At 40.8% G+C, this 13,322-nt stretch overlaps 1 protein-coding gene across 4 annotated transcripts in view; it reads right to left on the minus strand.

Moving 5' to 3' along the window:
• The window catches only part of LARP4 (La ribonucleoprotein 4), a 44,654-nt gene extending 31,864 nt beyond the window's left edge, over positions 1-12,790 (minus strand). The window contains exons 1-3 of one of the 4 annotated variants that reach the window (XM_075591663.1): positions 12,526-12,789; positions 3,523-3,667; positions 1,612-1,773 (exon numbers count right to left, since the gene is read on the minus strand). In XM_075591663.1, the coding sequence (XP_075447778.1) occupies positions 1,612-1,773; positions 3,523-3,667; positions 12,526-12,543 (325 nt within the window). In that variant the 5' untranslated portion in view covers positions 12,544-12,789. Of the gene's footprint in view, positions 1-1,611; positions 1,774-2,771; positions 2,905-3,522; positions 3,668-12,364 lie in introns of those variants that run through there. The other 3 variants (XM_075591662.1, XM_075591664.1, XM_075591665.1) reach the window with 3 other exon arrangements.
• Positions 12,791-13,322: the final 532 nt, after the last annotated feature.

The raw sequence follows: 13,322 nt of genomic DNA on the forward strand, positions 1-13,322 counted from the left end.
CTTTATACAGCTTACTACAACAGCATACTTTTGGCACTGCAAAAAAGCATAAAATGCTGCTTTATACCAAAAAAATGCTCTTAAGTGAAACCAAGACTTCAATTTGTTTTTACTTTCTATTTATTATCTTAATCACATATCACTGGGAAATCTTGCAACGGTTCTCTCTTCTGGTTAAGTACTGATGAAAAAACTTCTTATGTGGATTCGCTACCAAGTGCATCTAATGGAAGCCGTTTTTGGTCCTATATATTTGCAAAGCTGAAAAAATATCGTAAATTATGAAAGCTTTTAAAATGGTAAAAAAAAATAACGCTGAGGGCTTTCACTTCATTGGCATGCCAACATCTGTACAGTACCTACGTGGAAGATAGACTCAATAAATATTGATCTTATAAATTCTTATATGAATTGTTTTAATTATTTTTAAGATTATCTTTGTGAATTCTTAATTGACAGTGATTATTCTGAGCAGTAGAGTTGGGCAATATACTTGTATGGAAGCAATACTGAGATAAATACGATATTCATATTTTTATCATCCATAACAGCTTCTTATCTGCCCGTGTGGCAAAGATGGAAATATGTGGTAGTACATACAAGGCACTATCTTTTTCTGTACACGTGCCGGGAGAAAGGGGGGGGGGGGTCTCCGGAACGGAAATTAAAGTGCGCAGGTGTAGAATGCACCAGATTAAAGACAGAGCTAACAATAGGGCCACAGCACCTCGCCATGGAAGTGGGCAGCCCTCCTTTACCTCGAGGATCGCTTTGCCCTGTGTTTACCCCACTCCCCTAATTCCATTAATTTCTCCCATACCTGGACATCAGAGATGGGAGCAAGTATTTCATTTAAAAAATAAAAAGTTGTTTAAAAAGCACATTTAAACTTGTATTTCATTTTAACATATTTAACTTTCAAATATTCTTTTATGAAACAATTTCAATTTATTGAAGCTATTGAGACTTCTGTTTTTATGGTGCGTTTAGTGTTCTTTTCTATGTTTCTTGTTCAAGCGATATTTCTCAAGACAAATGTGATTTAAAAAAAGAATAAAAAAAGAATGTAGATCCGAAAATGGAGGAAAGTCAACATTGTCCAAGTCCAGCCTCCCTCACTCCCGACAACCAACATGAGGCATTGTAAGTATCTGCACATTGCTTTCTGCAAGGGGCTATTTATAGGAACAGTGGCTGATATACGCAAGTGTTTTGTTGTATGGTAGTTTCTCACCAAATCAAAAATCCTGACTCTTACCCATCACAATACATTCTAACCAGGGATACATCACCGTTCCTTAATACAACCGCTACAATAGAAAGTGTTTTGTCTTTTGCACTACTAACTGCTAAAAGTAAAATACTAGTACTGTTTCAGACTCGCCAAGTTAAAAAATAAATACCTGTACCGCTCTTTAAAAAGAGAACTAATAGCTATAACCAAGTAAAAAAGTAAATGGTCAGGAATTAACAGACAGAGTCAGATATGCGAACATGTCGGAGGTAAGTAGCCTTGTAACACAGATTAACTCGCACTGCTGAAATATTTTAGGTCTATAACAGTAATAGACTACAGCACCTCATATGTTCATATGCAGAGTATTGACTCACCAGAAACCTCAAACATTTGGTATCCAAGCTCGTCTTGTACTATCAAGTCCATCCCATTTGCAGCAGCTTCTTCTAAACTGATACCATTCCTACTCGCTTCACAAGAGGGGGAATACATTACTTCATACGGCTTACAGGCCTCACCCAGGTCATCTAAATTACCTGATCGGGGGGGAAAAATAAATAAAGTTCATCACTATTTCTAAAGAGAAACAGCAAGGATGAGTTTCACCATCTTGGATTTACTTGTTTCTTTAACAAATTGATAGTGGTCAATATGCCTATTCTGTGATGTATTCTACCAGATTATTATTATTATTTTTAATATATATTTTAGAGAATGACCTTCAGGGACATAAATCCCAAATACTTTCTATAGGAGAACACTTTAGTACACCTGTTACTTTGAAAATGGGACTGCAGCATTCACAAGAGCATCCCATTTTATACGTCGTAAAATGGTCCCTTCCAGTCCCATAATGAGGACTGCAGCATCACAAGCAGGTCAATATTTACTTTTAAACAGGTACACACAGTGAGTTGTGACAATACACAATTTCAATACTCTAAGTTTCTCCTGGAAATGTTTAAATATTATACTCTGAGGGGTTTACCATCTCCATCTCATCCTATGAGTTTACGAAATGGTTTCCAGGCCACAAAGTAGTGAATAAACGTGATTACCTTACTGCTAAGGTGAAGTAAACAAGATCCCCATTCAGAGGTCCCCTTAAGTAAAAAGGAAAAATGTAGGACTGTGGTTTTAAAATGCATAGTTCAAGTGTAGCACTTTCATACAATGATCAGTTATTGCCAGATGTGGTTTTGCCTACACTAGGGTTGGGCAATAATAAACCTCCCACGATAACGACAAAGTAAATTTGAGATAAATATAGTTATCGCGATAAATACCCAGTAGAAAACAAAAAAGTCTAAACGCAAACTGTTCCAGGTCATTTATTGTGAAATATATTTACTATAAAAATGCATTTCACGCTCAAGGTAAAAAAAGCAAGAACATCTTAGTATATATGCAGATATTTTTCTCTCTCCATGCAGACCATTAGCCCCCCTCTCCTGCACACATTTAAGGCGGGGGTTGGGGGGGGGGGGAGGGAAAAAGGAGGGAGCAGGGAGAAAGTAGGCATTGGGGAGATTACCAGGAAGATTCACTGAAGTTGCAGGATGTTAGGGTCTCAGTCACGGAGCTTCTAGCTCCTCCCACTCCTTTGCCGGCTTCCATACTGAAGGGAGGGGGGAGTGTGTTTGGAAGCTGCAGCAGGAGGAGACAAGCACCTCTGTGACCAGAGAAGCCTGCAGATAGAAATACAGCTGTAATAAACAATGGTAAGTATCGAGTTACTGTCCATTGATATTACAGCGGTATTACCAGCATACCGGTATATTGCTTAACAATAGCCTATACTGCTGTAGCCCAGGGATGTTCAAGTATTGTCCTCTAAGGCTACCAACAGGTTGTGGTTTAGTTTGAAGGACAATACATACCCAAGCAATTTTAGTGCCGATTAAGGTTAGGTTAATTATTTTAAGTGTGGGTTTATTAGATCAACAAAAAGGAGATAGTGTGCTCATTTGCATTCCCTTACCCAGAATTCCTGGCTGCAGTGGAAGCACTGTATGCTAAGACAATGGGGAAAGGCAGGTTTGTGGACCTTTGTGTTTCCCCATGTCTGTCCGAGACATGTGAATGTGCTCACAAGTGATATTGTTTTTTTTATTTGCGGCTTTAGAGAGCCTTAAAACAAGGTCAGTTGGTATCCTTCAAGGAAAGCGCATTGGCGTCCCTTGTCTAGCCTACTAATAAGCCTCCTTATGGAAAAGATGTGCAAGTTCAATTTCACACATTTGGTTTTTGGAAGGAACTGAAGATAATTGGAAGACTGTGCTTACCGTCTGTAGGAGTCCCTGCTGTAGCTGCTGCCTCATCCCAAGACTCGTCGGTGCCATTGGCTGCTTGAGTTACTTCAGCGCTTCCCTGTGGGATTTCCTGCCATACTTTCGCATTAGGATTCAAACCAGCACCTTTAGATGCAACCTTTAAAAAAAAAAATAGAAAGTGCAGCATGTCATAGCTGGAATAGTATTGACCAGTCACTAAATATGTTAAAGACAACCTTAACAACAACAGGTGTGGTAAACTACTTTATAACTTTGCCTCATTCATGGTGTCAATCTGCACCATAGTTTCCTTAGGGCTGTTCTATACACTGTGTGCGCGCGGCAGTTTTAGTTGGCTGAGGTTATTCAGCCTTTCTATAATGGTGCCGCGCGCGCACACGGTAGTGAGCATGGAACCGGCCGGCAGGGGAGATGAAGAAAATAAAGAATTCGCACCGCTACCGCCGCTGAAATCTCTGTGTGTGTGTGATAAATAAATACTTCAATAAATTGTTTATTATTTCAAAACACACACACACACACACACACACACACACACTACAGAAAGCCCCTTGGGCGACACCTCAAATACCGTCTGATAAAAGTATTAGGTATTTCATATTGTTATACGGAATTAACCTTTTGGACCTAAAAATGAAAATCTGTACCTTACAATACAAATTCTATAGAAAGTGTTATATGGTTTGTTAATCTTATTCTAAATATAAACCTAATACAATATTGCCAATTGGAACTGCACCTTTGTAACACCAACTATGCTATGTCACCTTATTCCACCACAATCCAGATGTGTAGAAGGAATTTTACCAAAGGTAAACCTTTTTAGGTTTTCAGTCTAATTGCATGCTCACTAGAACATGCACTTGGCATAACCTTGTACTTTGCTACTCAATTTTCATTGATTACCATAACTCAACCTCACCTCTTTTCTATATGTAAAGCATGTGGCAACGTACAATTCTACATTCTTACCTAAGCTGGCAATCGTTTGGTGCTGCTGTTATAAATCTGTATTGTGTCTAAAATAATGGCCTTTCAGTTTCAATACTTCAGGTCAGTTTAATTTAGCAACTACAATGTAGCCTAATATTACCAAGGTATAATCTATTGCAGGGGAGCAAACTTTTGGCGCTGCGCCCCCTGCCAGCTCCCACACCACCCTTAACTTACTCGGCGGCGTCATATGATGCCGCAGGGTGACGTCACGTGACCCCGTTGTCATGGACATGTGCGTGCGACGTCACTCCACATGACACCGCAGCGTCATTTGATGCATCACAGCAGCCTTCAGAATCGTGGTACGTTTAGGTTACAGAGGCCTCACGCGATCCCCAGGCATTTCATTTAAATGCCATGGGGAAGAGTGGCACCCCACCCCCCAAAAAAAATTGCGCGCCCCCACTTTGCTCACCGCTGATCTATTGTTCAAGTTTGCCGCTCAAACGGCTGGGAACATTGGCAACAAATTATCACAAACAGGAAAGTGTTGCAAAGATCTTGCACTGCTGGGGAGGTGAATTAAAGCCTGACATAGAAATCAACGGATGCCTTAAAAATGATTAAAAATTGCATTGAGTTGATTTTTTTAGTCACTATTATCTAATACTACAGAACTACCTATTTAAAATATATATATATATATATATGATTTCACACGTGTTGCTGCTTTAAGCCAGAAAATTATGCAATCAGAAAGTAATAATGATATGCCCTGGAATGGACCATTTTTACATATTTGGAAATTAACTGTATAGTGCACATTGGAGAAAGTAGCAATACACATTCTGGAGTAAATGTGTCTTCCTCTTTTACAAAACAAAAAACAAACTTGCCATCTACCAGAGTAAATGAATGACAGCAACCAGCGAGTGCAAAATGGTTCAAAGGGTTTACTAAAGGTAGTGATATCCCATGTGATGTGTGATTACCGGAACATTGACAGATTAATCTTCATGCTCACAGGTAGAGCATTACAATGTGTGCGCCAAGGAGGAGAGATTTTATTTGAAAAAGAATATTACCCACACCTTCGATCTTTAGGATAACAAAATAGATTGCCATATATTCTGTTCTTAATTATTCCATCCCCCCCCAAAAAAAAATCTCTGTTAAAGAAGCCTATGATTAGATCACTCCAATTTACATACTGACATTCTGGAGTGTGATGCACCTTTAAAAACAAAAATTGAGACATGGTATTTAAAATAAAACGACCAAATTTAAAATGGATCCAAGCTGATCCCCTAAAGTTTTTTAGGGCGCAACACTAATGTCCTGGTGAACCAGAATATAGCCAATGCAGCTACACTAGACATAAGGCCTGCGACACTTAGATTGAAAGTGACTAAATACATTAGAGGTATAACAAAACAAAACTTAGATCCTAACTTCTTGTACGATATGAAAACAAAGAGCAAAAAGGGTGTTATTTTACGTCACATTAATTTAACTCGTTTTCGGACAAATTCCCAACTGCATGCAAACAGTACAACATAATGGATTCATCTGTACCCAATTTGTTTGCTCTTATGTGATACTATTAGAATGGGTGGCCCATTTACACTGCCATAAAGGGTTACTTTCCATTTCAAAAAGCAACTTTCCACTGAGTTCTAGCTTCTGCTCAGGTAACCTATCAACTATCATACCCTTTATCAAGCCAAAAAACTGCATAAGTGCTTGGACAGTGTCACTAATCTTTGCACTGCCTGACAGAATGTCAGCTGATTCCTTTGGTGTCGCCATCCAACACAAAAACATTATATAGTAAACAATAGCAGGTTTTCCCTGCAGCTCTTTACAGTGTGGCTCGATGGCTATGCGGGCACCAAAGAAATCCAATGTTATACCCACCCACCTAATAGACCAATTTCACATTTACTGCAGAACAATTCATTCCATACCCACCTGACCACTAAAGTGTTACTCAAATATATCCTTTGAGTTTCTTCCTTGTGACTCACGCAGCAACCTTATGAATACACTTTCCATTGTCTGGATCTGTTAATCTGTATAGGCATTCTAATGTACAATATCTATTCTAAAACGTACATTAAATCCAAGGCAAAACTATTTTATTTCCATTACAGGCCAGGGTTGAGCTACTCAGAACTACTTAGCTTGACCAGAGAATATCCATCTACAGATGCAGCGGCCATTATTCGAACAAATCACAGCGCCGTTTGTGTGCGCTGCTGTACTCCATGCGGCATTAACGCCACCAATCGCCCCAGGCACACGTTTATCGCGGATGCTTTGTTTGAATTTCATGGATTGTGTGCAATTAAATGAATGAATTGTAATTTGTACAGTACTGTGCTACGCGGTCAATTTCAGGCGTTTAAAAGCCATAACACTAAAATGCCATTTTCTGCACTCGCATCTTAAGGCGGTACGGTTGGAAGAAATCCCGCGCCATGACGTGGGTATTCCGAGTTATACACCGCGTGAAGTGTTTCAATAACGGCCGCTGCATCTGTATAACACTGCACCTACATTGGACCATTTACAGACTTGACGCAAACATTTGTTAGGGCATCACCTTTACTTTTGAAATACTCTGACAAAAAGGGCTAATCACAGCAAAGACATGCAAGTAAACTCCCAGCTGTGGAATCGGTTTGTTGGGTAATGTTGAAGTCTGTACTGTACATGTGACTAAATAAAATGGGATGCAAGACACAAGTAGCAATCGTTTACATTTCAGTGCTATCTATAGAAACATTTTGAACGCAAAAGGACTCCTTGATGTAAATATACCTTGTGTCATTTTTTACTTTTTCCTATCTTTATTATTGAAGATATATATGCCCATGCGCTGGACCCAACGCATAGATGCCACTGACTGCTCTTTTATGCTTTAACTTTGAGTGAAAAATATGTATCGTAAAGAATTATGTGGCAATGTCAGGATTGCAGGGGTCACTCCTAAATTAAAAAGTTATCAGGAACATGACCAATGCTTGTAATTTTGAAAACGTTATTGGGAATCCCACGTGAATTTTTCAGCAAGAGAAAACATTTTGCAATGTTTTATATGACAAGGATGAAAAGAAAAGCGATTTGCAATTAAAAATACTACAGAATTAAAAAAAGGTATATGAAGCAGCACACGAGTGTTATATAAGAAACGCAATCAATATGTTATCCGGTTAGGCCGATTGTTGAAGTGGAACTATAATCCTTAAATAGATCATGTGAAAAATAGGTCAAGCAAATTAAATACATTAAAGTTCTACATTAAATGTTCCAAAACAAAAACACCAGCATACAAATGGATTGGGAGATATTGGCAAATCATTACAACCACTGAATTAATGGCTATTAACAGTTAACTGATAACTAGCATTTAATGAATAACCCAGATGTGAAACGGAACATTAAATGACCTCAAGAAGATAGTTTAGGGAGAGTAATTACAGCAGCCAATTAGTGTGCGGTTTCTAATGCCGCAGTTCTGGCAAGGTATGGTTCTGATGTATAAGCAACATTTTTTTTATATAGATATATTAAAGAACACACTTGCGCATTTAATGCACGTGGTGCATGCCTATCGGTCGTCCAAAATACTTTCCCTCTGAAGTGATTTCTTGATTGTTGTTCAGAGGATGAGAGGTCACTAGGACAGGGTGTGAATTTGAGAAAGTTCAGCAACAGTAATCCGCAAAAGCACACGCAAAAAAAAGAACTGTAGAAATGTGTACAGGAGGGCCCCGGGTATGCGGTGGGTTCAGTTCTAAGGGCCCGCTGCAAAGTGAAAATCGCAGGAAAGCGGAACCGGTGATTTTCGGTGTGTGCGCGCATGCGCAGACCTGAAATTCCCCCTTCTGCGCATGCGCAACCTCGGCACCCCCCTTTCTGCGCATGCGCGACCTCGGACTTCCCCGTTCTGCACAGACATGGCGGCACTCTTCTCGTTACCGCCCAAAAGGGGGGCCTTGCTGTACATCTTCATCCCACAGAATGGATAAGATACAATGAAAGACCAATACAATTACAAAATCTAGAGTAACCACACCAGTGGTGGTGGCTTCATAGAATAAAGATCAAGACTGGAGAATTTATCCAACTGTTACATACGCCTATAATATATATTATCTCTAACTGTGCATGCGATGTCTAATGTATTCCCTGTTCACTTATATAACTGTACTTGTAACCATGTATTATTTGCCATCTTAACTCTCTGCCCAGGACATACTTGAAAACGAGAGGTAACTCAATGTATTACTTCCTGGCAAAACATTTTATAAATAAATAAATCTTATGTATGGGAATTGCAAGGCTAAGTGGTTGTCAAATATCAGGTCAAATAACCAAACTAATTAAATACTAAACCAGACAATTGAACTTTCTAGAAAACAGGTTCTGCATGAATTTGTGGAAAGTTCTTTCTGAATGCCTGTAACACTAAACAAATACCTTCGAGAGAACAGATCATTTGTAATTTTGAAAACGAAAAAGTTATCAAATGGAAACAATGCAGAATACAAATAAAGACTACGGTATGAATCAGTATTGTTCGAAGGTGGAGATTTGGTGAAACAAAATAGCCTCAATTTGGGTCATGTTTGGTTTTTTTTACGCCATAAATATTATAAACAATTCGTATTGTGGAAGACGGTACTTATTACCGCGCTCCTCCCTTTAGAAGTCTGCTGCTGGTAAAAGGATTGGCCTTACATATATGGAAAACAAAAGAACAATTCTTGCACTCCTACCAATTTGTGCTAAAATATACTAATGACATGTTTAAATTTAGAACGTAAGTCTGTGTAACAAAGAAGTCATTTGATTGCATCTTTTGATCAAAACATGATTCAAGCCTGCCAACCTCATTAAGGTAGACTCCGTTTAGCAGGTACCTACACTGAACATGTAATTTCTTATTGTCCTATGGACTAAACTTTGTGAAATGTGAAAAGGCCCTAAAGGGGTTAAATAAATGAAGCGTATGTTTTTGTGATTTTGTGCAATTAGAAGCTTGCCAAAGCCAGTATTAGAGTTCCCTTATAATTCATATTGTGCTTTTTTTTAATATACCGCTAAGTTTTTTTCCCTAAAAATGTCCTTCTGAAAACTGTACTCGTACTATATGCGCAGCCCAACACCTTTTATTTTCATGTAGAACACCTTCAAAACTGTAGGGGTCGTATTATGTGCGAGGTCGCATTATATTCGGTACATCGCCATCACTTTTCTAGTTCAAATCACGAATTAACCCCACCAGCCTACGTCATGAATGAAAACACACACACACACACAGTAGGTTAAAGGTGAAGTGCCTATCAATGTGACATTTCAATAACACTTAAAGCATATTCGCAACCAAATATTTTAATCCCCGCCTCCATCTTTTTTTTCCCATTATTATTTAAAAGGTGGTGTTCACAGGTTGACCCGTCCTGTTTAGTTTCACAACTCCCCCACGCAGCAGAACGGTTTTTCCATGCAAACTACAAGAAGTTATCAGGAAAAAAAGGGTCTCAATATTCTCAGATAATGTTCTATGAGGTCTACTAATGTCACTAAATCACAGGAGATTAGAGGTCATTAACTTAGGTTCTGGGTTCATTTTTAGATATATAATAGTTAATAAAAAATATAAAATCAGGGAAAAACAAATCCTACTTTACAGTAGTGAGAAATCTGCATTTTTTTTAACCAAAAAAAATATTGTCTCGTGTTGCAAGGATTTAAACACACCTAAAATCAATCAAAACGTGTTTTAACTAAGAAGCGCGCCTGTTCAATCCAAAACCAACTCAGAAAAATCACATAAGATCCTAAAAAAAAAAAAAAAAAAAAAAAAAAAAAAAAACTTATAAATAAATTCACTAATTCAACCCCCTCAACGCCTCCTTCCAGCAGACATACAAAACATATGCAGCTGCAACAAAAAACAAATAGTGTAATGTCTTATTCTGTGTGATAATGAGAAAATACATACTCTGGATCAAAACACTTGCGGGTGCTTGAAACTCAATGGTGAAGTGTAAGCAAAAAGCAGTCAAAATGGTTAGTATTTATTGGTCTGTGATACAAATCCTTCGCGATTTTAATTCACAGCATTACCAATGTCAAACTAATTCTGCATAAAATGGTTTGGAGACATAGTGCATTATGGATACTGTGTTTTAGGGGCAGCAGCTGCACTTGTTTGCAGGAGCCAATGACGTTCTTTAGCCCCTGAATATGACTTCACAAAAATCAGCCCTAAACAATACAATGTTGTGTTTATTAAAATATATTTCACCTTAAATAATAATAATAATTTTTTTTTAAATAAGTGACATGGGATAATTCCTTGATCGTTTCATCTTTATAAAGGTTTGGCGTTCGGCAGTCACACCAAGAACAAGATTACATTGGTAGTAAAAAACTTGGACAAATATGTCCAAGGGACAAACATTGAAAAACTGCTATGTTCCACTTACGAACAAATGGTCACTACGTGAAAATGTAATATATTAGTGAAATGGAGTTTGGAAGCTGCCAACTCATTATTGCAAATAGGCACTACTGTCAGAAATCAACATTCAATGCACAAGAAACTAAAGTTTGTATGACTAATGCTAGATATTTGATCTGAATTTAAGTCAGCAAAGTCTAGAGGGCATCTTCGCTTTACATCACCCTTTGAAACAAAACATACAGGAATTACAAACAGGAAGATTCCATATGTTCCAAATATCCCAGCTCTTTAGCAGTGTCAAACGTGATTCAATGCAAAGCGTCTGAAAATAGCAGCACAACTGGTCACGCAGCCACTATTAATTATATTAAACCAAACCAGCAGGAAATGTTGGATCAAGTCAATAAAGCTTTCAAGCCTTTGAAACAAAATGGCAGAAAGCCTGCACTCAGCAATGTCCTTGCTTTGCTGCAGAGCCACCAGGAAGTGCTTTAACAGCCAGGAAGCTCAATCACTTGTTGCTTGTCACATGGCCAGAAAGACTTAAAATACTCCGTGTTAGTCAACTACACAGCTGGATACATACTAGAAATGTCAAAAACAAGGAGATTTCAACTCATTAGAGGCAGCCAATCGTGACATGGAGGACATCATTTGTGATGACACTGACCTTTAAAAAAAAAATCCCCTGAAGGTGTCACATGTGAACCCAGTGGCCACATGGCATGGCGAGAGCTTGAAACAGACTCAAATTTTTGCAAGCTCTCTAAATATGATTAGTTCATGGTTACCAAACCCGTGGAGCGCCCGCAAGCGGCAAAATAACCAGTAAAAGAAAATCAGCAGTGAAAGTGAACGAAAAATCAGCAGTTTTCATTAGCAAAATTAGCACCCCAACACTCACAAATGTAATGTAATACATATATATTGTAACTCCGCATTCCTGCTCGCCAAGCAGGTGGCCCACACACATCCCAGGGCACATTTCCATCTCACGCGCAGGAAAAGCATTTCGCCCAGCGCAGAAACCCAATCCCCCAACTACAAGAGAGCAGAGGGAGCTGGCGCGTCCTGCATGCCCAGCATGCAGGGGGGAGAGAGGGGTGATCTGGAGGGGGAGGAGAGAGGGGTGATCTGGAGGGAGAGGGGTGATCTGGAGGGGGAGGGGAGACACCGCGTCCGCCCGGTTATTTTTTTAATGATCCTACTCACAAGCACATGGAAACCCCACAACACATCCCATATGGGGTCACCCCACACCGGTCACTCGAAGGTGTGGGGGCCCCCTCGGACTGCCCCCGTCCAATAACCTTCACCCCACACATGCAACAGCTCTTAACAAAAGGTCACTGCGGTGCCTTCTCTGCCCTCCCCCCCCCCCCAGGGCCCGCGGGCTCTGAAACACGCACTATTAATTACCCTGGGCGGCTGCTGCTCCCTCCGATCCATTGCGCCCCCCCAGATTAGGTGCGGCCAGGTCGCAGGGTGACGATGCCTTGCTGTGTCAGGCCGGCCTCGCAGTCACATGGCGGCCTCCTGATCACACGCTCACCACCCGCCCTCATTCACCCGGCTCTCACCTCCACAAACAAGAGCATCCTATCGCGATGAAGGTCCGGGTGTGCTGAGGCAGCTATTGCGATAGGTGATGACTGGCGGGAGAGGGTGGTGGGGGGGAGGAGGAGAGGAAAGATTTAGAAAAAGGACCTCGAAGAAGCCGAGAGCGATCTGCCGAGGCCCTCGAGCGGCGGCTGAAGCAGCAACGAGGGAGAGAGGAAGGACGAGTCAGTGGCGGCGAGGCCCGCACTGCTTGTCACACAGGCCAATCCCCCTCTTCCCTCCCCCAGCCGCTGCCTCTTCCGGCGGCTTCTCCCTCCCCCAGCCCCTGCTGCTTGTGCTGCGCCGTTGTCTCCCACACACAAATGGTTCCGGCAGTTGAAGGGTCGCCAACCTCGCGCCGCTCACCAACGTCCGAGCGAGGTCACGGCGACTGCCGCCGCCATTTTCCCGCAGGGCAACAGGTGTAGGGAGGGTATTGTGCAGGGCAACCAAGCGCGGTGTAGAAAAGCAGGCATACACCTTCGTATTCAATATCAGAGCTCACACGTCGCGATAGTATCCATGTCTGCGTTTGCTGCCTCTGGTATTGTAGCGAGGCCAGACAGCCCCCTCCCTGAATAAAAGCCCCATCTTAATAATGACTGCACACGGTATGTGCAGCTTTCTCACCTTGGGGCGTCACCTTGCAGTTATGAATAGATGTGCTCTCCCTGGGACACACACGCAGGGACTGCTCACTGCTGGCAAAGTGCGGGAAATCCGCCATTCCGAGCAGTAATCCGCGTGCTGCACGCTGCATGTCACGGCCTTCCGCCCG

The sequence above is a fragment of the Ascaphus truei genome, chromosome 3 (genome assembly GCF_040206685.1).
Source record: "Ascaphus truei isolate aAscTru1 chromosome 3, aAscTru1.hap1, whole genome shotgun sequence".
Lineage (NCBI taxonomy): Eukaryota > Metazoa > Chordata > Amphibia > Anura > Ascaphidae > Ascaphus > Ascaphus truei.